This window comes from Hirundo rustica, chromosome 13 (assembly GCF_015227805.2).
Source record: "Hirundo rustica isolate bHirRus1 chromosome 13, bHirRus1.pri.v3, whole genome shotgun sequence".
Taxonomy (NCBI): Eukaryota; Metazoa; Chordata; class Aves; order Passeriformes; family Hirundinidae; genus Hirundo; species Hirundo rustica.
In genome coordinates this window covers 318607-342492 of record NC_053462.1, presented here as the reverse complement: position 1 = coordinate 342492, position 23886 = coordinate 318607, and the positions used below count along the sequence as shown (strand labels likewise).

At 41.8% G+C, this 23886-nt stretch overlaps 1 protein-coding gene across 3 annotated transcripts in view; it reads left to right on the top strand.

Annotated features, from left to right (window-relative positions):
• Window positions 1–279: 279 nt before the first annotated feature.
• Window positions 280–23886, top strand: part of TBC1D2B (TBC1 domain family member 2B) — a 31519-nt gene continuing 7912 nt past the window's right edge. For 2 of the 3 annotated variants that reach the window (XM_040077177.1, XM_040077174.1), the window contains exons 1-9: window positions 280–637; window positions 7310–7463; window positions 12172–12337; window positions 15798–15955; window positions 16904–17130; window positions 18491–18883; window positions 20172–20282; window positions 21206–21399; window positions 22420–22914. In XM_040077177.1, coding sequence (XP_039933111.1) covers window positions 314–637; window positions 7310–7463; window positions 12172–12337; window positions 15798–15955; window positions 16904–17130; window positions 18491–18883; window positions 20172–20282; window positions 21206–21399; window positions 22420–22914 — 2222 coding nt within the window. In that variant the 5' untranslated portion in view covers window positions 280–313. The remainder of the gene's footprint in view (window positions 638–7309; window positions 7464–12171; window positions 12338–15797; window positions 15956–16903; window positions 17131–18490; window positions 18884–20171; window positions 20283–21205; window positions 21400–22419; window positions 22915–23886) is intronic. The other variant, XM_040077175.1, reaches the window with a different exon arrangement.

Here is a 23886-nt window from a genome sequence, read left to right as displayed (position 1 = left end):
CCGCGCTCGGGCGGGGCGGGGCGGGGCGGGGCCGCGTTCGGGCGGGGCGGGGCGGGGCGGGGCCGCGCTCGGTCGGGGCGAGGCCGCTCCCGGGAGGGGCGGGGCCGCTCTCGGGCGGGGCGGGGCGGGGCGGGGCGGGGCCGCGCTCGGGCGGGGCGAGGCCGCTCTCGGGAGGGGCGGGGCGGGGCGGGCGCGGTGCCGGCGCTGCCCGGGCCGGCGGGGCGGGCCCGCACTACAAGTCCCGAGAGGCGGCGGGCGTGGGCCGAGCCGGCCCCGCTCCCTTCGCGGGGCTGCGTCCGCGGCGGGCGAGGCGATGCCGGTGGCGGGCTCGGAGGGGGAGGAGGGTCCGGCCGGGGAGCAGCCCGGTCCCGGCAACCCCAAGCTCTGCGGGTACTTGCAGAAGTTGTCGGGCAAGGGACCCCTGCGCGGCTTTCGCAGCCGCTGGTTCGTGTTCGACCCCCGCCGCTGCTACCTCTATTACTTCAAGGGGCCTCAGGAGCCGCTGCCCCTCGGGCACTTGGACATCGCCTCCGCCTGCTTCAGCTATCACCAGCCTGAGGCCGGCGCGGCCGCCGCCGGGGACGAGCCCGCCGCCTTCGAAGTGCACAGCCCCGGCGGCGCCGTCACCGTTCTCAAGGTAGGCCCGGGGCGGGCGGGAGCCGTCCCCGTGGCCGGTACCGGCCTCCGGGCGGGCTCGCCTGGGAAGGAAGGGGCTGTTTCGCAAACGCCGCGGAGATCGGCAGTGCCGGTCCGGCCCCGGCTGTCTGTTAGTTGCGTCTTTCTCCTTTACCATTTCATGTTTACAGTGCTCCTCTGAGGGGAAGGAAATGCTTCTTTTGAGCACGGGCTGAGCGAGTTCTCTGGAATCGTCTGGGCAGAAAAAAAGATTTCCGAAGAAATCTGGTGGATTGGGGTTTTGGAAGTTTGGAGGGAGTTGTTGAGTTTCGGTTTTGGGATGTTTATTTTAAAAAGATAATGCGTGGCAGGAGTCTGCGTCTAGGCTGCTTTGGGAGGAAGGAAGAGGAGGGAGAATTGTTTCCTCATAGTAGCGGAGGCTGCTTATCGCATTGTCTGTTCAAGGACTCAGATTTTCGTAGGATGAGAGGTGAATGTTTGGATTATTTAACATATCGTTCGTCTGTTGTCATGCCTAGGGAAAAAAACCCAAACGGGGAAACCATTTTGACTCAGTAAAGAAGAAATAAATTATTCCGAGGATCCATGATTTTTGAATTCTGTAAAAGCAGATTTGTGTCCTTCAAGAAGCGTTCTTCTGCACAGAAAGTAACTTTTCACGTGAACTCTGTACTTTCTGAGCAGCATTCTTAGTATTCGAACATAACCCATTAAGTGTTAAACAGCAGAACTTCCTTTTGAATACTGGAAAATACCTCTTACACACTTACTTAACAGTGGAGATTTGAGCAGTCATAATATCTGCTGGGACTGTGGAGCATGATTGTATCAAGCTCTTCAGCATTCTGGTTTGATGAGTATAAATCTCAAAATACAGGCTAGCTAACATGCTTTACTACAGAATAAGAAATTTATTTACCTAGAAAACTAATACAATAATAATTTTAACGATATTTGCTTAGGTAGAAGTAGTGTAATCAGTTGCATGCAACCACATGTAAAGACTACCTTTGTGTAGCTGTAAAAGATTTTACTGCTTCCAATGAATCTGCCTTTATAGCCCAAGTGTTATGGACATTAAAACTGCAGACTTGGTTTAAGCTTTCCTTTCAAGAGTTTGTGGGTGTTTGTTTGTTTTAATTATCATCTAGTGATTTGTGATTTTACATGGACAACTTCAGAAAATTTTGTGTTGGGGGTGCATTTTGAATAGGAGGCCTTTCATTGAGAAACACAGAAAGTGTGATTTGGATTGTAGTGTGAAATGCTATCTGCCATCTGTGTAATAATAAATAGTCTGTCAGTACTTTGGTAGCAGCCTTGGGTGTTTTCTGCAGTTGTGAAGACACAAATCATGTTCAACACTGATACACGAATGTAAGACATGAGAGGATTCTTTATCATATTTTTATTGGTATCTTTTGGTCTGTGATGTTACTACTCTGCCTGTATTTTACGTGCTAATTTTTTTCTTGTGCCCTCTAGGAAAGAACCTGCATAGATTGGAACTTTTTTCATGTTTCACTTATGGGGACAGAGAAATGGTGCCAGTTAAGAAAGTCAAATTAATTTCTGCAATTAGCAGAAAAAGATCATTTTGTGTTGTGATGCCCTAAAGCAGCCAAGTGATTGTGCATAAGATGCTGTTATGTTGTAGGTGTTTATATAGTAAGGAAGGAGTTAATGAAAATCTTAAGGGATATTGCAGGACCAACTGGCATTTTGTGGCCATGTCATTCACCAAGGAATAAGGCTTTTGCAGCTGAAATTAATTTTCTTCGGTCCAACGTGATAGTTCTTTAAGGCTTTTAAAAGCATCTTTCAGGTAACTTAGGTATATGTAGAATTGAAAATTAATTCAAGATGGTAAATGAAAAAAAAAAACAAAAAACCCCCCAAAACCCCAATCCCTCTCCCTCCCCTTCCTATCCAGCCCCTGTTAAAAACAAATGTCACTTAGTCTGTCAAGAAAACATTACACACAGAGCACGAGGAATTAAGTCAAGTCAAATGTATTCTTCAGCCTCTAGCTCACATGCTTTGTTTTCCTCAATTTGCTGCTTGTTCAAAATTTCCACATCTTGTGATCTGGCCTTTCCCATTCAGTGTTATAGACTGAGAAAAGCAATAAAGAAATAACCTACTGGAATTTCAGACTGAAATAATGATGCTGTTGAGGAATGCACTATTTTTTATAATGCCTCAGTTTCTTTTTAGTGTAATTATTCCATCATCTGGATTTCTCAGCCTTTTGTCAGGTAATGGGAGCTGAGAATTCTGTGATGTAATCTAGCTTTGTTTCCCAGATAAGAATTTTGGAAAAAATATACTGCAGCCTTTGCAGCCAATAAAGCAAAATATTCGTATTTTAGAGCTGTAGATAACCAGCCTGCCACTTGTGTGATTGTATGTTTTCTGGACATTTCCAACAGCTACAATAGAGCAGAAGAAGCCAAGTGTGTGTAAAAATCTTTTCTATTTAAATATTTAGAAAAGATAACACCCCTTTAGGTAAAGGAGCACAGAAAATTGTGTACTTTATGAATTATGGATAAATTATGTTTGAGAATATTTTCATGGAAAGGCAAGCAAATACTTATCCTGCAAATACATGCTGTAACACAGATTGCTGCTTATACAATCAAATGAACATTTGGCCGTGTTTGCACAGCAAGGCCTCACATTAAGGGGGGAAATAATTAACATTATGAATATATGTAAATGAACAAAGGTGGCATTTCTCATTTATTTTTAAAGCAGTGTCTTGTAGTGGTATATTTTGCTTGCTTCCAAAACAAAGGAACCCTGGCCAGTGATGCTGGACTGTATAACTGGTCACTTATGTGTGGGTAACTTCTCTGTGAACAGTGGTGAATTGGGAGGGGAACAGGAATTGCACAGAGTTGGGAAAGAAAAAAAAAAAAATTCTGGGCTATCGGCCAAGTGTAAACATTCTGGACGCTGCAGATTTCAGGGCCCTGGTGCTTGGAAATATTGGACAGCAAACTTGCTGAACTGAGAGTGGCTTAGGAGCAGGTGCTGTAATTTGTCAGTGATCTCAAAGGATGTGGCAGTGATGGGTGATGTTGAGCTTGAACAGTTTTGCCACAGGGCCTGACACAGCATAGGAGGGAGCTCAGCACTGAGGGTGGTTTGTTGTCTGAGCTGATGCTTTTTGCTCTAAACTTTGCTGGTTAGTGGTTGCAGTGCTTTAATTAAAAGTTGGGCTGCCCTCCAGAAGAAGCCATCTGGCTCCAGATTTGCTGTTTGAGCATAGCAGGAATAGTAAATCTTAAGAAATGCAAACTTTCTGGTGATGTTCCCTTTTTACAGAGTAGCTTGAGGGAGAGTTTGTCTGTGTTCAGAAATGTAGCAAGAGTTTTCCTGAGGTTTCTCAAAATGTGAGGTCTGCTTGTTCCGTTTCTTTGGACTCCTTTAAAGTGTTTAATGTTGGCATATATGTTCCACCGGTGGGTCCAGATAGAGGATGGCAGTGCATGGATGTTTTCCCCAAGTTTGTGTCATGTCCGCATCAGAATGCGACAGTTCTACGTCGTTCTTCGTGGGTGAATACAGGGGAATATTTTTAATTAAATTATAGCAGTTTTCCATTGTTTAAGTTGAAAACTACGTGATACTGTATGGCTCTTGACTTAAGAGAGTCTTTTACTTCTACTCTGGCTGTAAGTTTGCAGCAGTACACTTACTGTGTACTTTCAGTGAAATTTCTTATTTCACACCAGTTTGGGTGACATTCGTGGTAGTTTTTTCTTCTCACAGAAATGCATCCATTAAAATGTGACTGCATGGCTCTGCAATAAGACAGCACCATAGCAATACTTTAGTAGCTATAAGGATTTTCTGTGAGATTGATTGCTGCTCTCCCTAATTAAATGTTTTGGTTCTCATGGTGGACAGTAGCCAAATACTTGGAAAAGCCATGAGGAATGGGGCAAGTGTTCCTTTCTTTGACAGATAAAGTGAATTTAAAAATATGTTTCCAGAATTGTGCTCTTTATGATTAGGAGAAGAGGAAGACTTAAATATTCTATGTGTGGTTCGTGGTTTTATTTTGTTTTGGTTTTTATAAACAGTCTATTTCAAACAACAGCAATTGTTCAACTGTTAATTTTGTTTAAACAAAACTAATTTTAACAGAGATTTTTAGGGTACTCTTTTAGTTGTAAATTACTGAGATAGATGTGATAAACTCAGCTAAAACCATTCAAAGGGAGAGGAGGACTCCAGAAGAGGACTATGTATGGGAGGAAAGGAAAGCAAGGTAACAGGCAGGGAGCAGCAGGGGGGCATTGAGTAATTCTTGGGGAAATTACACAAAGCAATGGCTTGAGAACCTTGTACTGCTTTGCCTTGCCACTTTTTGCTGAAGGATGGGCACTGCTGCCTGGCCCTGGATGTAACAGCAGCATTGCCTGGGAGCTGAGGGTGTGTCTGTGCTGCTCAGTAGAGAACAAGTGCAGCCGGGAAATCGAAAGTAGCAAGGAGCAACTCGAATAAAATCGATTCACTGAAGGTGACTGGCGAGATGCTAACGGGACAAATTGTGAGAGAGGTTCGTTGTTCAAGAAGTCATGGACAGAAGTTAATTGTAGGTGTAACTCAGATTAACTGCAGGTAGATTGCCTCATTAGCTGTGTTGTGGTAGCAGAGAGAACCACAGAAATACTGCATCCTCTGTTAGTGGAAGCTCTTTGAAGCCTTGGTAGTTTTCTGCTGGAGCACAGTGGCCTGTGTGCATGTGTCTCTAAAGGAAGTATAAGCTCCCAAATTTACCAGAAGTGAAGACTTATCACTGGCTAAAGCTCCAAAGGAAATTCTTTAGTGCCGGGAGTAGAGGGGGAGATGTTTGCTTCTGGCAAGAAGTGACTGTAGCCTGTAGACTTAAAAACCTGCTCCTGTGGTAGTCATTCCCAAAGTGCCAGAGGTGACTGTGGGGATTGGCGTTTCTCAGACTCCAGTTCTTTGACCTTCTAAACTATTCTTTACCCTATGTATTTTTTAATGAGGGCAATGTTTTTCTCTGGTTTCATGTCAGTAAGCAAGAAGGAATATGTGAAGCTGATTGCCACTTCAGATTAGAAGTATCTTGATTACATATCTTCTTACCAACTGACTCTGCAGTGTCCTCATGTATCACTTCTTTGTTTCACTGCTTGCTTTATGAATGTGTATTTGATTTATATATATTGTATCCTGCCATGTGCATAATGTACTGAAAGGAGCTGGAGCAGCAGCTCCAGGAACAACTGAGGTTTTCTGCTTAATCTCCTTGAATGGTGCTTTGGAGCCATTTGCTGTAGGGTTTCATGAATGTTAAAGCTCGCAGGGGTACAAAGAGCCAAAAGGTAAAATAAAAATCCATTTCTCGCATTGCTAAACTGAGATTGCAAATTGCTGAGCCAGAGAGGGCACCTTGGGGAAGCATCAGTTTTTGTTTGCTGTGCCGTTTGTGCTTTGTCTTGTCATCAGCTGCTGTTGGGGCCAAAATATAATGGCCAGTGAATCTTCAATTTTACTAGACCAGAAGTGTTCCCATGTGAAAAATGAAGACAATTCTGTGCCGTTGCTTTGCTTTATGCAGCACTTACTGTATGCTTTTGTAAGGAAATGTGTGTTGTTGCTTTCCATTCTTTTGCAGCTGTGCCTTGGCAGGTGCCCCCTTAAGTTGTGAGGAACAGAGCAGAAAACTGTTTGAAATTAGGCTGTCTTTAGAGAATAAACATAGTCATCTTTTCCACTGATAATGCCATTGTGCACTTTGGGAGAAGGTAGGAAAAAGGCTGGCTAAAAGATCAGCACTCCACCTGCTAACAACCCAAAGGGGTTAGGGGAGTGTCCTCTCATCAGTGTTAACTTCTTGTTACTAAACAGTCTGTGTTACCAGGTCAAGTGCTTGTCCTGACAATGTATGTTGAAATAACAATAACTTTTTCATTAGAGCGCCTGCAGTGTCAGATACCTTCACTTGTCTCTTTTTGGTATTTGTATATTGTCATTTGACATGCTTTGAAATGACTTAGAGCTCTGATTCAAGGTGTGTTTGAATTTTTCCTATCTTATTGCCATTCACATTTTTGACTATAGTCTTGTAGGTTAGGCGTTAATGTTGGATTTGGGGTTTTTTTGTTTCAGTACGATTTTTCTACAGAAGCTAGTTAGCTCATGGGATCATCAGGAAATACAGTATGTAGATTTAGTCATTAAAGTATGAGGCATTGCAATGCATTATTCATTTGTTGGTTTCTGCTGGTAGGAAAGCAAGTTAAAAGAAAGTGGGAATCTTCCTGAATGTGTATGGGATTTTTTTCCCATAATACAGATTTGTAGTTAGATGTCCAAACAGTGCTTTGTGTGTAAAATATAGGAGACTGCTGCGTTTTCTAAAGTTCAGGTGTAAAACTGAAGAAAAGGAATGCATGAGATTACTTCTAATGAAAAACTCTGGCATGAGAATCACGAAATGTGCATGTGAGCACAAGGTGCACCTGCTGCACTGTGGTTATTTCTTTTCAATCATACTGATTTTGAGCGGTGGTACCTTGGTGATCTGCTGCTTAGCTGTGTTGGGTTTATTATTGCACTTGGAATTACTGTGTTCATGTACCAGGAGCATGCAGAGGTCTCAGCAGCGCTCTGCTTCCGTGTCCCGCAGGCTGCCACTCGGCAGGACATGACCTACTGGCTCCAGGAGCTGCAGCAGAAGAGGTGGGAATACTGCAACAACCTCGACGCGGCGAAACGCGACAGCCGGACTTCCCCCACGCCCAGTGACTTTTCCAAAGGTCTCGTTGCCAAAGACAACCCTGGTACGTTGGAAATTGAGTGAGAACAGAAGGCATGGCTCTCTTCAGTGTCAGTTCATCAATATAAGGTGTTGCACTGGGGTAGAGAGCAGTCTTAAGAGAGCTTTTTCACATCTGTTTATCAAGTAACTCTATGTAAACTTTGTATATCCTACAATTATTGAACATAAATGTAGTTTTGTATGTGATTTCGTATCCTTTGCCAAATATGTTGGTTTCTTGAAAAACTGATTTTTAGAAATTGTCTTTTAGCAATTGCAATATCTTAAAAAGTTAGTATGGTAAATATCCTGAGATGTAAATTCCAGTTTTTAATGGGAACAGGTATATTTTGCATTCAGAATGATCATATTTTGTTCCTGAAAAGATATGGTGTGGTGGATCCATCTGACTGATAAGAATGCCTTTCAAAATTGGAAGACAGTCTGCACTGCTATTACATAAGTGGAATTCAGTCTCTGAAATACCTTTAGGCAAGGAAAATGTAATTCTACACTAGTGTCAGAGTTATAAAAATGTCTATGCATTATACAGTTATTCTGCATTTTTTACTACATTGCACAGGCACTTGTGAATTGTTTTATTCCTCAGTCCCTCCAGAAATGGAGTTTTCGTGGATTTCAGTTATCCATAAATAAGACTGAGTAAAATCCAGTTCTGTGCTGGGTTAGACATTAGTAAGGCTCTCCTGGGTTTAAGCAGAGTCTTGAGGTCAGACAGGTCATCAACAGATGTCACATTTGGTTGATGTCCCTTTGCACCTGCTGTAGACACAGTGGTGTCAAGCTGTTGTTGTCACACCTTGTCCCCTTCTGAGGTTCAGGTCCCATTGCAGTGTTGTCCTTTAACCCAGTTTGCTGCTCTCCTCGGAGAGGATGTGCTGCTTGTGGCTGCTTGCTCGACCCAGCTGGCCGCACGAGTTTCCTGGGGGCTCAGCTGGGCCTTCCAGCCCCTGCTGAAAGCAGATCCCTGCTCCTCCCTTGAGCTGGCCCTCAGGGCTGGTCCTGCCAAATGCCTCGTGCAGGGTCTGCAGGCAGCAGCAGTCAGCCTCTTCTCCAGATCAGTTTTTCTGCCAGTGTGGTTTCCAGAAGTGATTTACTGTAGGGACATGTGAGTGGCAGGATTAGCCCAGGAGAATTAGTGGGAATGCCAAGTGTGGGATGGTTTGAGACCCCTTTTTTGGCAGCAGCCAGTCTGGGTAGCAGCTTGTCAAGCCATGTGCTCCAGGGCACATGTGTTGGTGGCAAAAATCTAAGTGTTGCAAAAGGGAACAGGCTTTGGCCTTCAGCCTCTTGCTCTCTGCTGCACAGGCTCCCTTTTTTTTTGTTGTGTTTAACTGACCCTGTGCTGAGTAGGCTGAGTTCAAGTATTAGTCAGAAAGGAGGACTTTTTTTTTTTTTCATTTCTCCTAGATTGATGAGTGAAATATGTTCAGTATGCAGTCAGGTGATTGCACAGCTGGTGGACAGGAGGGGACAAGGCACAGTGACTAAATACAGGAAGGCAGAGTAAAGCAGCAGACAGACCTTCTGTCTCGGAAGCAGAGTGTTGGATCACATCAACTCTAATATGGAACCTGGCCACGGAATCTGTTCTTGTTTGTGCTACTTCCCTCAGAGCTTGGGTACAATGTGAAACAAACCTCTGTCGCTGCAGCATGTGCAGGTGCTGTTCCCTTACGTTTTGCATCACATCCAGTCATTTCATCACTGATCTGGTATTTTTCTTTAAATCATTGGGGGCTTTCTGGATGAGCCAGCTGAATCTCTTAATGTGATTTTTTTTTTTTTTTTTTTTTTTTTTAAATTACTGTTGTTGTTATATCCAGGACAAGTCATGTCAACATAACATGCATGGGCTGAGTAGGCTCATCCCATTCAGGGGCAGCCTTGCAGTTAAATTGCATTATGTAGAATTTGGAGCTGCATCTAGAGTATCTCATTTTCTAGGACAAATTACAGTGATGACTCTTAGCATCAGCAGAAGTATTTAAGTAGGGATTCCTGATGGGGAAAATGCAAACAGCCAGAATGATTGATGCTTGTTCCTTCTTTTTAATCAAGTACTCCAAGAGTTTATTCTAGAGCTATGGGATTCTGTAAGGCTCTGGTTTCATGTTGATGATATGATACGTGTCTTGTAGCTTTTTATCTGTTTATTTTTTTATTTTTTAAAGAAGTGAATGTGCATGTAATGACATGCTTTATACCAATGCACAAAAATTGGTTTATTTGGCTAGTGCTTGAGTACAGATGCTATCAGTAATGTTTTAAACGGGAAGGTAGTCTGTCTACAGCCCAAGCCCTGAACTTCTTACTGCAGTCTTGTTGTCTGTCCTCCCCTGTCCTCTCCCCTCCCACTTCAGAAGTCTGGACTAACTGGGTGTAGTGGGCATACATGGAGCTAGATACTGCATTGTGGATCGGCCTTGAAAGGTTTTTAAGAACAGTCAATGTAGTGAAAAATACTTGGAAGTATTTTTCAGAGCGGGATGTGGGAAAGTTAATGTTAACAAAAATTACAATGTAGGATTTGTCATGGAGGTGCCTTACAACTTGTGGAAGTCAAGTAAATGATTTATTCTTGATAGGATGTGGGATTATTTCTTTTTCTTGAAATTGATTGAATGTTAATGTAGTTTCTATAACTTCAGTTCTTAATTTGCATTAATAAAACACGCAGTGCCATGCATTTAAAAGATTGTTGTGTTTTGAAATAAGTACCAGAACCAGATTTTTATTTTTTACCTGGAGGTTGCATGAGCAACCACACTCATTTGTTGTACTGTGCAGTCCATGCCTCTAACCAGGCTCCTGGCTGGTGTGGACAGGGGATAATGTCCAGTGAGGAACCTCAGGATCCCACATTCAGACAATTGGCATGTCTGGGAGGGGAAATGCATTTCTTGGGAATTCAGCTTTTGAGCAATTCCTTTACACATTCTCTAAAGGCACTTGGCAGAATCAGAGAGATAGAAGATGAAACAAGCTGTAAGTGTAAAAGCAGAATGTTAGTATTCCACCCTGGCTTTGAGTATCCATAAGTGTTTGGTCTGTGTGTTGTGGGTTGGGTTTGGTTTTTTTTTTTTTCCTTTTGGGATGTTTGGATTTTCTGGGGTGGGGTCAGGTTTTGTTTTTAATTATTATTTTGTAGTTAAAAGCTACTTATTATCTTTCCTCTTCCTTAGACAGTAAATATGATCCCATGTTTAGTTTTATCTAAGCTATTTTAGCAGAACTGTGCTCAATTCAAACAGCCACAGTACAAAAGAACTTGGAAATCCCTTTGGCTGATAAGACCCTGAAGCATCTGTTCATAAAAATCAAGGCAGTGTAACTTGTACCTCTATTTGAAACATGACACGATACATTTCTGTGTCAGATATCATTTTTCAAGGGTTTGAGAGATTCCTAGTGTCAGTGATCTTTAATACTTCATATTCTTCATCACAGAATGTTCTTTCTACTTCTAATACTTGATACTTGATAAAAGCAACCCTCTGCTGAGTAATTGGAGGGTACAATTTGCCTAAAGATGGTCTTGCTGTTGGTGCCATGCAATTGTCAGAGCAAAGGCTGAAAGACTCACCAGTGATAAGAAGACATCATAATTTTCTAGGGATTTATTTAAGTCAGAGCCCATCCAATATGTTGCTTTCTAATATAAATGTTGAATCAAGTCTGAGAATGGTGTCGAAAAATCTTTAATCCGCTTTAGTACTTTGTGAATTATATATAGAAGAATCTGAAAATTGCACTTGGGTTTGTTTAACCTGCCTTTTCAGAGGCTTTGTGAAAGGCTGTAAGCCACTTCATGCTTCTCTGTAATGGTTTTGCTATTCATAGTATGTTCTGTATTCTGGATTTTTTAGTCCCTCTGCCTGCTGAAGGGAGAAAGCAGCTCTCCAGACCAATGGAAACACCGGGGTAGCACAGCCACTGCAGCTTGAGCAGTCTGTGTTTGCCAGGGTAGCCTGTTGGTGCCCTGGCTGGCTGGTTGGTCAGCCTGGCTCCTCTGGCTGTTGTGAGCTGTGGCTCAGGACTGGGCTGGTTCCTGCAGAGCCATTGGGAGCCTGTGGGCTGTGCAGGACTGTGCTGCAGCTCTCCATGGCCTGGCCACGGGCCCCCACTTCCTCCAGTGCCCAGCAGAGTTGGCTGGGATGGGTTGGGGAGGAGCTTGCATTCGGGAATCCTCACTGGTGCAGGACGTGACAGATGTCCTGCAGAGCTGTGCCAGCGTTCCTGGCTCTGGCAGTGCCCAACCCGGGCTGGCACAGGGCTGCTTCAGGTCTGTAAAGCTCGCTGACTTGCAGCAGTAGTGTTATGCTTTTAGGATGAATAACTTAGAGGATGAAGCACACCCTGAAAGCTGGGTCAGTGTTTTTGTGATGCTGTTCTGGACTTAGTTCTGATTGGCTAATTTGTTAATCACTCATGAATTAATGCTTTGTGAGCATCACACAGGTCCTGTCTTATCAAAAGAATGTGGCTGCAATGAGATCTCCCTAAGAATTTTCAATTTTTAAGGTTCATTTGAACTGAACGCTTTATAAAGTTATATTACGATTTAAAGTAAAACCTGAACAATGTCCCTAGTAGACTTAGCAATATATGACTTTACGTAACCACTGTTCTTTTGCTTATTGAAGGTTATGCTTATTTTTTTCTCTCTTTTTTTCTCCCTTCCCCCCCCCCCCCCCCTTTTAATATAGATTTGAGTATCCTAAGTCAAAATGCTTCAGCAGAGAGAGCTAGAAATATTCTAGCTGTGGAGACTTCTCCTACAGACCTGGTGGGGGAACAAGCAGCTTCCCAGCCTGCACCAGTCCAAGCAAGTGCCATCAATTTCTCACTTAAACAATGGAGTACTGAGATCAAGTAAGTTGGGAACCTGGGAGAAAGAGTTACCATGAGATTGGTAGTTCCTGGCCAAGACTATTTCCTACATCGGTATATGATTGGGGGAGCTTTTAGAATGATGGGAGGTGATGGGGTGGATTTGTTTGTTGTATTTTATCTCTTCAAGTAAACTGTTTATTTACTGTTTGAAGGTCTAAGGGAACATTATTGTGCAGCATCACTGATATCTGAAAGGGAGACTTAAGTCCTGTACAACACTTCCAGTGATGGTTTTGCTCTCTGAACCCCAGCAGTTGTTGAGTTATTGGGGCTGAGTTGTATTCTCAGCCACTGCTGCTTTTTCTTGGAGCTGCCAATTCCCAGCATTGTAGTAGTCATAGTACTCAATGCATAGGAACTATTCTTAGTGATGAAAATCAAACCAATATAAATCCTTACTTTCTGTTTTCTTCTTAAAGAAATGAAAGCACAGGGCACAGATTTGAAGTGGATGTGGTTTGAATTCCTGAGCAAAAATGTGGCTGACCCCTTCTGAACAACATCAGACCCCTCACTCATAATGAATTTACTCTTTAGTATTAATTGCTTTAAGGAAAGCAATCCCATTGGTTTTCAGTTGGGTTTCTTTCTAAAGCATCTTGTGCTTTGCTTTGCCCACGCAGATGGATTTTCCACTTCTGCTTAAAGCATGTTACAGTGCTAGTACAGAGCAGTTCACAAAGTAGAGCCGTAGCTTTGGTTAACCAGACCACATCCTTCTTGAGCTGGGAGGAAAATGTTCATTTTCATCAGCAGTGCCAAGTTAAACAGATCCTTTTTAAAGCTTTCTGGTTTAGCACAGAGATCTGAGAGATACCAGATGGTGTTGGTTTTGACTCTTTTTCTGGCTGTGGTTTATTTTTTCCTAATGTGGTGGTTGATTTCGTTCCTTCTCCAGCAGTTCCGTGCCATTTGGGGCAGGGTATTGTGGTGGCCAAGAGCTGGCCTGAAGGCCTCACAGTTATAATGAATCCCAATTTTATCACTGAGACATAAGCAGTTCTGGAGTCCCCTGGCTGTATACCCTGACCCGGGCTGACGGTTGGAGGGCGGGCCTGGGGGCCGTGAGCAGCCATTGGCTGGTTGGCCGGCGGTTCAGCCAATAGGAATTGGCCGTGTGGCCCTTGTGATCTATATAAGGAGGAGAGGGCGCCATGTTGGGGGCTGTTGGGTGTGAGCCTTGGTGTGCTGCGTCACGATCCTGCTCTGACATCAAAGCGACAACAGGCCGATGGTCTGACAGCCCTTGGAATACGTGTGCCCTGTGCAGTGTCCTACTGGAGTGTGATTAGTTACAGCCCCAGTGGTACAGGATGGATCAAAGTGTGTCTAAAACTGCACGGAGTTTCCTCTCTTGCTGCGAGCGCATTTTTGTTTTATATTTATTAATTCGTATTAAGATGTGTAGATGTCTCTGTCAAAGCCTTGTCCTTCCTCCTGAACACATTTGCAGTGCGTCTGACAGAGAACATTCTGCTGTAATAGCTGTATTTGCGTCCTAGGCGGCAGCTGTGATATAATAATGGGGGAGGGTAAGAATAATACGTCTTGGAGTTAAGCACTATATATACTTACAGTAATTAAAGTTGAAATATGCTTCTCTACTTTTAAAAATACACTTTTAAGTAATATTTGATATATACAGACAATTAGGGTTGGGGCTTTTTTGTTGTTTGTTTGTTATTTGTTTTTGTTGTTGTTTTCTTTGTTTTCGTGCTCTCAGCTTCTTATTTATGCAGAATATAGATATGGAAACATACTGAATTATAGTAAACCCCAGTTATAGAACCATAAAATAAGACTTAAACCCCAAACATTTAAAAATAAAGACTAATTAGATCATATGATCGGCTCTTGAGTAGGTTGTCCGATTGTACTTAGGAAAATAAATACTGTTTTCAAAATTATCTGTTTAATCTTTCATCTTATTTTAATCTAATAGAAAGCAATGAAGGAGTGCTGCTTGAGTACCTTGAACAAACCTGTGCAAAAGCTTTACAAACTCAACATCAGCTATGATTTTTCATGGGCCCACCAGCAGTTTTTTAAAGGAGCTCTTCTGGAAGTCACTTGACTTGCTCTTTGTGGTTTTTCCAAACTTTAGAAGGTGTTCAGGCTTTTAAATGTTGAGGTTGAGTGAATGCAGAACAGGCAGTTTGGAGTTGCCTGGTAAGAGACCAGCCACCACCTGGAGAAGAGATGTAGAGATGCAAGGGGACACTTCCTAAGACTGATATTGTGTGCCCAATCCATCATCAGGAAATATATCCATTATCACCCACTTGGACCTACTTAATTTGTGTGGAACATCTGATCAAAGAAATTAGGCTTCTTGCCCCCAACAGGAATTGTGATTCTTTCTGGAAGAAAATTAAAACTGTAGCCAAGCTTGTAAATTGAATGCTGAAATAGTTTTCCGTTAGGATTATTTTTAAATTGTAAATATTTATGAGTTCATCAGATTATAAAAGTTGTGTAATGCTTAATGATTGGTTTTTAGAGTTCATGTTGCTGTTAAAACTTGCGAAGCTAAAAGACTGGCTTGGATCATCAAACTATCTTGAAAGTGTAATATGGGTTATATGTGCTTAAGTTTCGAAGAGAGAATGTCGATGATTGAGTGAAAGCATCTTTGTGAGCTTGCACAGACTGTGGAAAATGCTGAGATACTACCTGTATTTCTAGTTTTACACCTAAAATATTAAACTGGTTGATGTGGCTTGATTTGGAATGTCCTTGTGTAGTTGAACAAAGGCTTTGCAGTAGTGAGCTATGTTAATACTCATGGACGTAGGAGCGGACGTTCCGTGATGGTTGCGGGGGAGCTGGGCCAGGTAATCTTATCCCGCTGGGAAATGTATTGTTCTCCTGTAGAATTATCTGGCTGGAATTCAGAGGATGCCCCTGAAGTGTTCTCACAGATAGTTGGCCATGTTCCACCGTAGAAGAGAAAAACTGCAAAGGAGTCTTGTCATCAGCATTTCAGCTGCAGCAGGTCTCTTGGATGATCCTGAGTTTCCCGTTAATCCCCAGTATGGAGCTATAACACACATGTGTTTTGACTGCATGCTGTTCAGTTTAATGCTTGGCAGTTACCCTAAAATTCTAAACTACAACTGATCAATAAAGAGATGCTGCTTGTAAATCCTAACTTTATTTTTTACTTGCCCGCTGCAAAAATAAGTCTAAAACAGGGGGATGCAAAAGACCATGTCATTAAAGCAAAATAATTCTTCTGTTCTTGGAATGTAGCACTGTTGATTGCAAGTGCCATTTGGTGGCGTATGCCTTATTTTCTTTGAGCTTTTATTTGGTATTGGTTTTGTCTGTGTTTTTAGCTTGTTTTTAGTTTGCACTGTTTGAACTGTGAAAAGCCCCTTATGCAAAGAGTGCAGAATGGAGAAATGTTTGTCACTTTTTCCTGCTGTCTTTTTCACAGAAATTCCATGTCCTCCTTAAGAAAAGGAAGTAATGAAAATCGCAAGAGTGTATTTTATACCACTGAGGAGTGGGAACTGCTGGATCCAACCCCAAAAGACTTGGAGGACTCAATGGCTCTAGAAGAAAAGAGGAAACACCTGGCAGAAGGAAGTAAAGGTAGAAGTGGAGGAAGGAAGGGGATCATAGACCTTAATTTGTTTAGCATAGAGTACTGCATTATGTCTGTCTCTAGGAAATCAGTGGAAGCTTATCTTTACACAAACCACATCCACAGCTCTGTAAATTATTTTTTAAGAGATCAATTCCTTATGATGTGTTGGGGGTCCCCTGCTGTTCAAATACAAGGGAATAAAGACAAAGCCTTGTTGTCCGCTGTTTTGGGTTTCCTGTGCTTGCTATTGGTTCACTTTGTCACAGGAGTTGCAAGTAACAAGGCGAAAGGAAATGCTGATGTTTGTAATTACGCACTTGTAGTGTCGCTCACTGAAGCAGAATTACCTTTAGACTCTGTGTATGTACCTGTTGCATCGTCTTGCATCTGAAATGGGGCAGAAGCAGGGATGGACATGAAGCAGTAGCTCAGCTGTGTATTTTAACTGGTTCTCAGATTTGACCAGTGTCTGGAATTTTTACATTTCTTTAAGAGCACTTCAGGTGACATCCGAGTAATTTAAAAATGTTTTCTGTTAGAAAACATCCTATGTGTGGAGGTGAAACATTACATTGACTCCTCCTATAGGAGCAGTAGGCTGTGATCTCAGAGATGGTTTTGTTCTGATTATTTGAAGCAAAGTTTACTTTGCCGTAGTTAGGGATGCTTGTAATTTTCAGTAATGAATTGTTAAATTCTCTTCTTGTCTTGTAGGAAAAGTGTTAATTTATGAGCCAAGTCTTTTATCTGGGAGGGGAGAAGGTTTTGAGTGTTTTTTTATTCCCACTAAAGGAAGCAACTTGGAAAATGAGGCGTGTTTAACACTATTGTATTGAGTGGTTTGAAAGCTGCTCAAAGTCTAATGTTAATGAGTATATATTTTAAGGAAATCTGAATGCTTTGAAATGCCTGTTGACTAAGTGAACTGAACTAGAAGAAATTGTTTTATGCAGGACTGACTAGTTCAGCTTTTCCATTTGATTTTGGCCGCATTCCACACAAAGGAAAGCGCCCATTGAAAGATGTGATTGGAACAAGCAAGAACCGCAACAGCAGCGACTCTTCCCCAGCGGAGTGGTGTTCTGGCAATGGGAACAGACTGGTCTCTGAACTGCAACTGAAGTATCAAAGCCAGCAGGAAGAGTTGGAGAAGCTAAAGAAAGATCTTTTGAGCCAAAAGGTAATTAAACCTTCAGGCAAAGTGCACAAAAACAAATGGGTCTGGCAGGTGATTGTGAGTTTAACCTTTCTGGCTATCTTGTGTTAAGAACTGGTTGGTTGTTATAAAAGGGTGGTTCTAAACCAACTTTTGTGTACAAAAAGTCTTGAAACAAGAAGGACCGTCTTTTACATCTCTTGAAGATAAGATCTCTGAATAAAACTTCCATTTGCACGCTGTTAATTGAATTGGTTTATCTATCTTCCTTATTCTCCAAAGTTAACTTTTTTGGTGTCTGCCAGGATCCTGGCTGATAGTCATAGCTTCTTTTTCTATATGTACATAAAATATCTGAGGAACTTCTCCTTTCAGATTCTCTTTGTTTGTCTTTTTGATTCTTTCAGTACTTGTGCAGTGGGTGGGAAATAGACCTGGCATCTTTCTCTCCTCAGGAGGGGTTTTCTAAGATAGGCCTAACCAAGAATATGTGTACATAGACTGCAGTCACATGGTGGTCATGCTCGTGTGCCCTCATAACTCCAATTTATTCAATACCTTGGTTTTATCTAAAAGAACTTGGATTCATTTTAAGAAGAAGAATGTTTTAGATCTTATGTGGAGCTGCTGCTTCTGCTATTTGTATTTTCCTTTTTGTGAGGTGATCAAAGAGAAACCAAAGAAGGAGTCTGAGCCCTATATTTATACTCATTTTACGCATTATCTCTCCTAAGAATACGTTTGAGCTTCTGAGCCTGTTTCTGTTAGAAATCTCATTGGTCTAGTGCAACACTGCATCCCCAGCTCCTTCTGTTTTAATGTGAAGCAAAAGAAAAACAGTGTCTTAGGTAGTCATTTCTGTGGCAAGACTTTCTAAACAGCCTTTCAAATACTTCCTTTTGGCAAAGCAGCATTTGTTTTCTACCTCCTTTTATTTTCTCTGCATCCGTTAGAGAAGAGAGCTCTAGGTTACCTTTGCTTTTTCCATTCTGTAACATTTTCCTGTTAACTTTTTGAGCTTAAGCCTCTTCCTATCCATCCTACAACAGAGCTGCTTGTAAGCAAGGCTTTTTTCAGCTTCCAAGTAACTGCTGGGCCTCAGCTGTCCACTCCTTTTCCTTAACCTGTTATAGCCATTTTCAGGCAGGATCCTTAGCTCAGTGAGGGACACTGAAGCCATCTATGTAGGCCAGTCACTGTAAGGTGTGTTAGCCTGCTTGAAATCATGTTGTAAATGTTCCCTTTTTTCTTTAAAACACTAGCATGAGGTCTCAACCCATTCCAAAAACTTTCTTTTGCTTGATGTTAGATTTCTAAGTTATAAAATTTAGAAACTTAAAATTTCATTTGTGGGTTTTTTTGCTGCTGTTTTTTTAATTCTCAGGAACTTGTTCGACTTCTGCAGCAAACAGTCCGATCTTCCCAATATGATAAATACTTCACAAGCCACCTTTGTGAGGGGGTTCCCAAAGATATGTTAGAGCTGTTGCACCAAAAAGATGACCAGATTTTGGGCCTCAACAATCAGCTTGAAAAGTTAAATCTGGAAAAAGATAGTCTCCAGCAGGAAGTCAAAAATCTGAAGTGTAAAGTTGGAGAACTCAATGAACAGCTGGGAATGTTGATGGAAACTATTCAAGCTAAAGATGAAGTCATCATGAAACTCTCTCGTCAGCTCAGCGAATGTGAGGACAGCACATCCTCTCAAAGTGGAGCAATGAATTCCCCCACGGCCACCTGTACTAATAAAGAACTACAGGAACTGGACAGACTGAAAGTAAGAGCACTGACTCTGTCTTGATGCATAGGGGAATCTCTTCTCCCTGTAAAAGTACTTTTTAGTCTGTTGCACTGTACGAGATCACTACAGCAGTGACACTCACCAATGAAGGCTTTCTCAGCTTGAAACCTCCACTTAGAGCTGTTATGTGACAGTCTAACCAGAACTAACTTCCTTTGGGCCATCTCTAGTGCAGGGTCCTATACTTTCAGTAAATTAATCATTGGTGTGGAGCAGATGGGATGTGAGAAATAATCAAAGGAGCAGGAAGGATTAAGGGTAAGAGGAAAATACAAGCATGGAGGAAAACAAACAGAAAGCTTGCCTTGTTTTTTTTTCATTTTAAATATCAAAAGTGAGGCAACAAAGAGCATGTGGAAAAGCAAAGGGAAGCTCTGAGGAGACAAAAAAGAGGAGTATAAGAACCTATTCTACTAAAGCTGCTACAGCTCCTACTAATGCTTTATTTTTATTCTTTAACATACCTCTCTGAATGTGTCACAAGTTATTAGTGGAGTTACTGAAGTTCTCCACTTTGCTGTAAATAGGCTTTCTTGCCTTTGGGTAAATGTTGTATTTCAAATTGATTGACATCCCAAAGAATTTGGAATGTAAGTAACTTAAAATATGCATAAACATACATAATTTTCTTTCTTATATGTGAGCCTAGTAAGTTTAAAAAATAAAGTTGAAACTAGAAGTCAGTGGTGTTGGCAGAATGCAGACAGAACTTGCCTGGGGAGTGTGAGGGTCCTGCGGCTGCTGGGAGGGCACCAGCTTCATCCCCCAGGCTCAGCTTTCAGAGGCAGTGTTTGTAGCCAGGATCAGAGGGGATTAGGCAGGGAAGCTCATTGCTAAGGATTTATCTTTCTGTGTGGAGGCAGATATGGAACTTGTGCTTTTAATGAGGGCTGGTGAGGGTAGTGAAAACCCAAGGAACATTTATCCCCCCTTTTTTGTGTGGCTGTAGCCTCTGGGATGGGCTCAGCCTGTTCTCTCTGCCTGTCCCCTGACAGCAGCAGGCTGCCTTCTGCAGGCAGTGGAGCACTGGGAGGGATGCGGGTGAGGTACAGCACCACCCTGTGCTCATATTTGGCATGTGTGTTTCATTTACATGAAGTCCAAAAATAATATTTGATTTGAGCCTGATATTATTAATTATAAGTCCTATTAGTAGCTGCTGTTTCTATGCTCTAAGATGATCTTTGTATCTTTGTCTGACAGGCATAATGAATTTTGTTTTTTGGCATTTTTGGTTTTGTTTGTTTGTTTTTTTAATCAACAGGACAATCTTCAGGGTTATAAGACCCAAAATAAATTTTTAAATAAGGAGATTTTGGAACTTTCTGCTCTACGAAGAAATGCAGAAGCAAGAGAGAGAGAATGGCAGGCAAAGGTCAGCATGTTTTCACTTGGCAATGTCTAAAGCAGTTTTCCATACTTCAGCTGTAAATCTACCCAGGAAATGGAACAATTTAAATCTCTTCAATATGATAACTTAAAAAGAAAAAATGCTCTCTGTCCTTACAGACCAATCTTTCTGAATTGATTCTTGAAAGAAGTAATTGCTTTTAAAATTGTGTGACCTGGTGGACCATTTTGATAACCTAAGAACAAAGGCATGTACATGTCTGAAAGCATTCTTACCTCAGAATTAAGGCTGTAATGATGTTTTTTAAAGGTCTGTGACAGGATGTGTAAGGATTTGATAGGTCATTGGGTGGAGCTTTCTCCTGAGCACGAAGGATGGCTATGGATGGTGAATGCCATTTCTCTCTAGGTGAATTTGAGTGTAGAGATGTTGCAGGTAAACAATAAAGATTTCCAGTGCTTGGGGTTTGGGAAAATGCACTCATCTGTAACTGAGGTTAGATACCTGCAGCTTTGGTTTGGTAGGCTTTGCTTTTGGTTTTTTGGAAGCCATGCACTCAGTGGCCAGGCTTCAATAGTGTATTTTTGGCACAGAGGTGTGTTTACAATTCTTACATGCTGTTACCTAACTCATATGCCACTTAAGTTGTTCTTGTTCAAACATGCACAGACTAAAGCTGCTACAATGCAACCATTTTGTTCTTTTAAGGTATCTCATGCAATGCAGTGATAATTAAGGTTTGCTCAGATTTTCCCTATGCAAAAATACATGTGGTGGAAAACATGGGGTCTTCTGTTTCCCGGTGTTACAAAGATGGGAGAGTTAAGCTGGCTATTAACATAAAACAATAGAATATACAAACCAATAGAATAGCATTGAGCCAGGTTTTGAAAGAAGTAGTACAAAGTAAGTGTCTGAAGATTTATATAATATATTGTTTTCTGCAGTATACCAGCTTAGAAGCCAAACTCTGCCAGATTGAAAGTAAATACTTGATCTTGCTTCAAGAAATGAAAACTCCTGTTTGTTCTGAGGATCAAAGTCCTGCTCGTGAGGTCATCACACAGTTACTGGAAGATGCCTTGAAAGCAGAACCTAGTGAACAACCAGAACAAGCATTTTTCAAACCCCACCTGGTCAGGTACTTTGGTCTTATTAAATTAAATGTATGTGTGTTTTGGCTCTGTTGCAACACTGGAAAACAGACAGTGAGACTGTATTTGCAGGTTTGGGTTATTTATTGTATTTTCCTTCATTAATGAGGGAGCGGCCATGAAATCCTTTTAGCTGTATAAGTACATTGTGTTGGGGAATACATCTGGTGCAGTTTGAGGTGCAGATTGAGCTCTGGGTGGTCTCATCTGGAAGATGAGTGGCCATGAACTGCTAATTCTTTACCTAACAAAGGGCACGAGGCCTGGTGGCACCAGCCAGCTGAGGGACACTGGGAGACACAGCAAGGGCTCAGGAGGAGGAGCAAGAGGAGCTAGACTTTGGAAGGCTTGGACTGTGCGGGGTGAAAGCCCCGGGATTCTTTTGTTGAGGGTGCTTCTGGTACCAGCTTTTTCTGTGTTTCTGCGCTTTGAATAAAATGCTTTATGGAGACCGAGACTCTGCCAAGGGAAGCCTGGGGTGGAAGCTGTGAGGAAACCTGCCCTGGCTGTGAGTGTGGGGTGTGCAGGAGTCGAGCAAGGGCTGTCGGGGGGCTTTGGCCCCAGCAGTGACCGTCTCTGTTGGGAGTGTGGCTCCAGGGAGGCTCTGGAATTGTCACACTGGGAAGTTTCACTGCCATTTATTCATTAATTGAGATACAATATCGAACTTAGACAATATCAATACAATATACACTATCAAACTTGGGTATTTCCCTACAGTTGCTGAAGGTGAGCTGCTGAGGAGATGGGTACATTCCAACTCGACCCTGTTGTTAAATAAATTGCTTAATTTGTGTAGTAATATATACAGGAACATGGGCACCAAGTCTTTTGTATCTGGAATTGTACAAGTAATTGTTAAATAAAGAATATACTTCAGAAAAATGTTTAATAAGAACTTGAGAGCTGTGGGAAAGTGGCTTTGAAGTAACTTTATGGTGGAAACTTGAGAGCTTCAGGGCTGTTGAACATATTTTTAAAATCTCTTTTATTCCTCTCCATTTCAGTGAATATGATATATATGGTTTTCAGACCGTCCCAGAGGATGATGACGAGGAGAAACTAGTAGCAAAATCACGAGCTTTGGACTTAAGATCACTTTCACTCAGTGAAAATCGAGATATCTCCACAGGAGTGAAATGGGAAAACTATCTTGCAAGCACAATGAATAGAGAGATGATGCGCTGTGTGGAACTGAAGAACCTTATTCGGTGTGGAATTCCGCATGAACACCGTTCCAAGATGTGGAAATGGTGCGTCAGTCTCCATGTTAAAAAGTTCAAGGACAGCGCTGTTCCTGGCTACTTCCAAACCTTGCTTCAAAAAGCTCTGGAAAAACCAAATCCCGCATCTAAACAGATTGAGTTGGATCTCTTGAGGACTTTGCCAAACAACAAACATTACTCCTCCCCAACATCTGAAGGGATCCAGAAGCTGCGAAACGTGCTGCTGGCATTTTCCTGGAGAAATCCTGATATAGGATATTGCCAAGGGCTCAACAGGTAAGGTTTGTCTAATCTTGGGTAATAGCTATGTAGTGAAACGCTTAATGAGCCTTTCAAATCACATGTATAGCAACATGGCTTCAAGCAGCAGTTTGCCTTATGGGTTGTATGCTTGTAATTTATAATAAACAAATAAATATCACATATTTTAAACCAGTGAAAAAAGCAACTGACCTGGATAATAAATTTTGTAAAATCAACTTAGCATCAAAACTAGAGCTGGAATTAACTCACAAGAAGCAAGCTACTTAAATGTAGTTTTACATTGACTTCATGTCAGTTGTAGGGGATCTTGTTGCTTTTTTGTGCAAGAATTTGTTAGGTTTTTTCTCCATTTAAAACAAGCAGAAAAAAATGCTTGAAAGCTTTTTTTTTTTTAATTGTTAAGACAACAAATTTCAGCATCTTCCACTGATGTCTTCAATCAGAATTGCAGAATTTAAAGGGGATTCTTGTGTTAATGCTAAGAAACTTTCTGATTCCTTGCAGTTGGCCTTTGCCAGAATAGCTTTGCTACTTGGAGATCTGTAGTCAAGGTGCAGGTGTATTGGTTTAACGCATCCCTGTGATGTGCTACTATAGATGTCCACTTGTGCACTATTTTATGTACTAGAATAGGCTTTTGAACTTAGAGCAGCTCTGTCATTTGAAATAGCACTGAAGAAGTAGTAGAATAGAAGCAGTGAGTAATGTAGAGGTGGTGAGGCGGTGGTGGTAGCAGTAGTAGTAGTATGGAAACCTCCACCTAACACCCTTATAATAAACATCTCCTTTCTAAACTAGACTGTGTTTAGAGAGCTCTTAAAATTGGCAACACCAACACGTCAAGAAATTCTTAGAGCAAATTTTTGTCGTTTTCTTATTTAGCTGAACACAAATACTTGGAGTGTCTGAGAAGGCATGGCTTTGCCCCATCTTAAACTTCGTTAAGTTTTGCTGTTCACTGCTCTGCTGTTAATACATTTATCT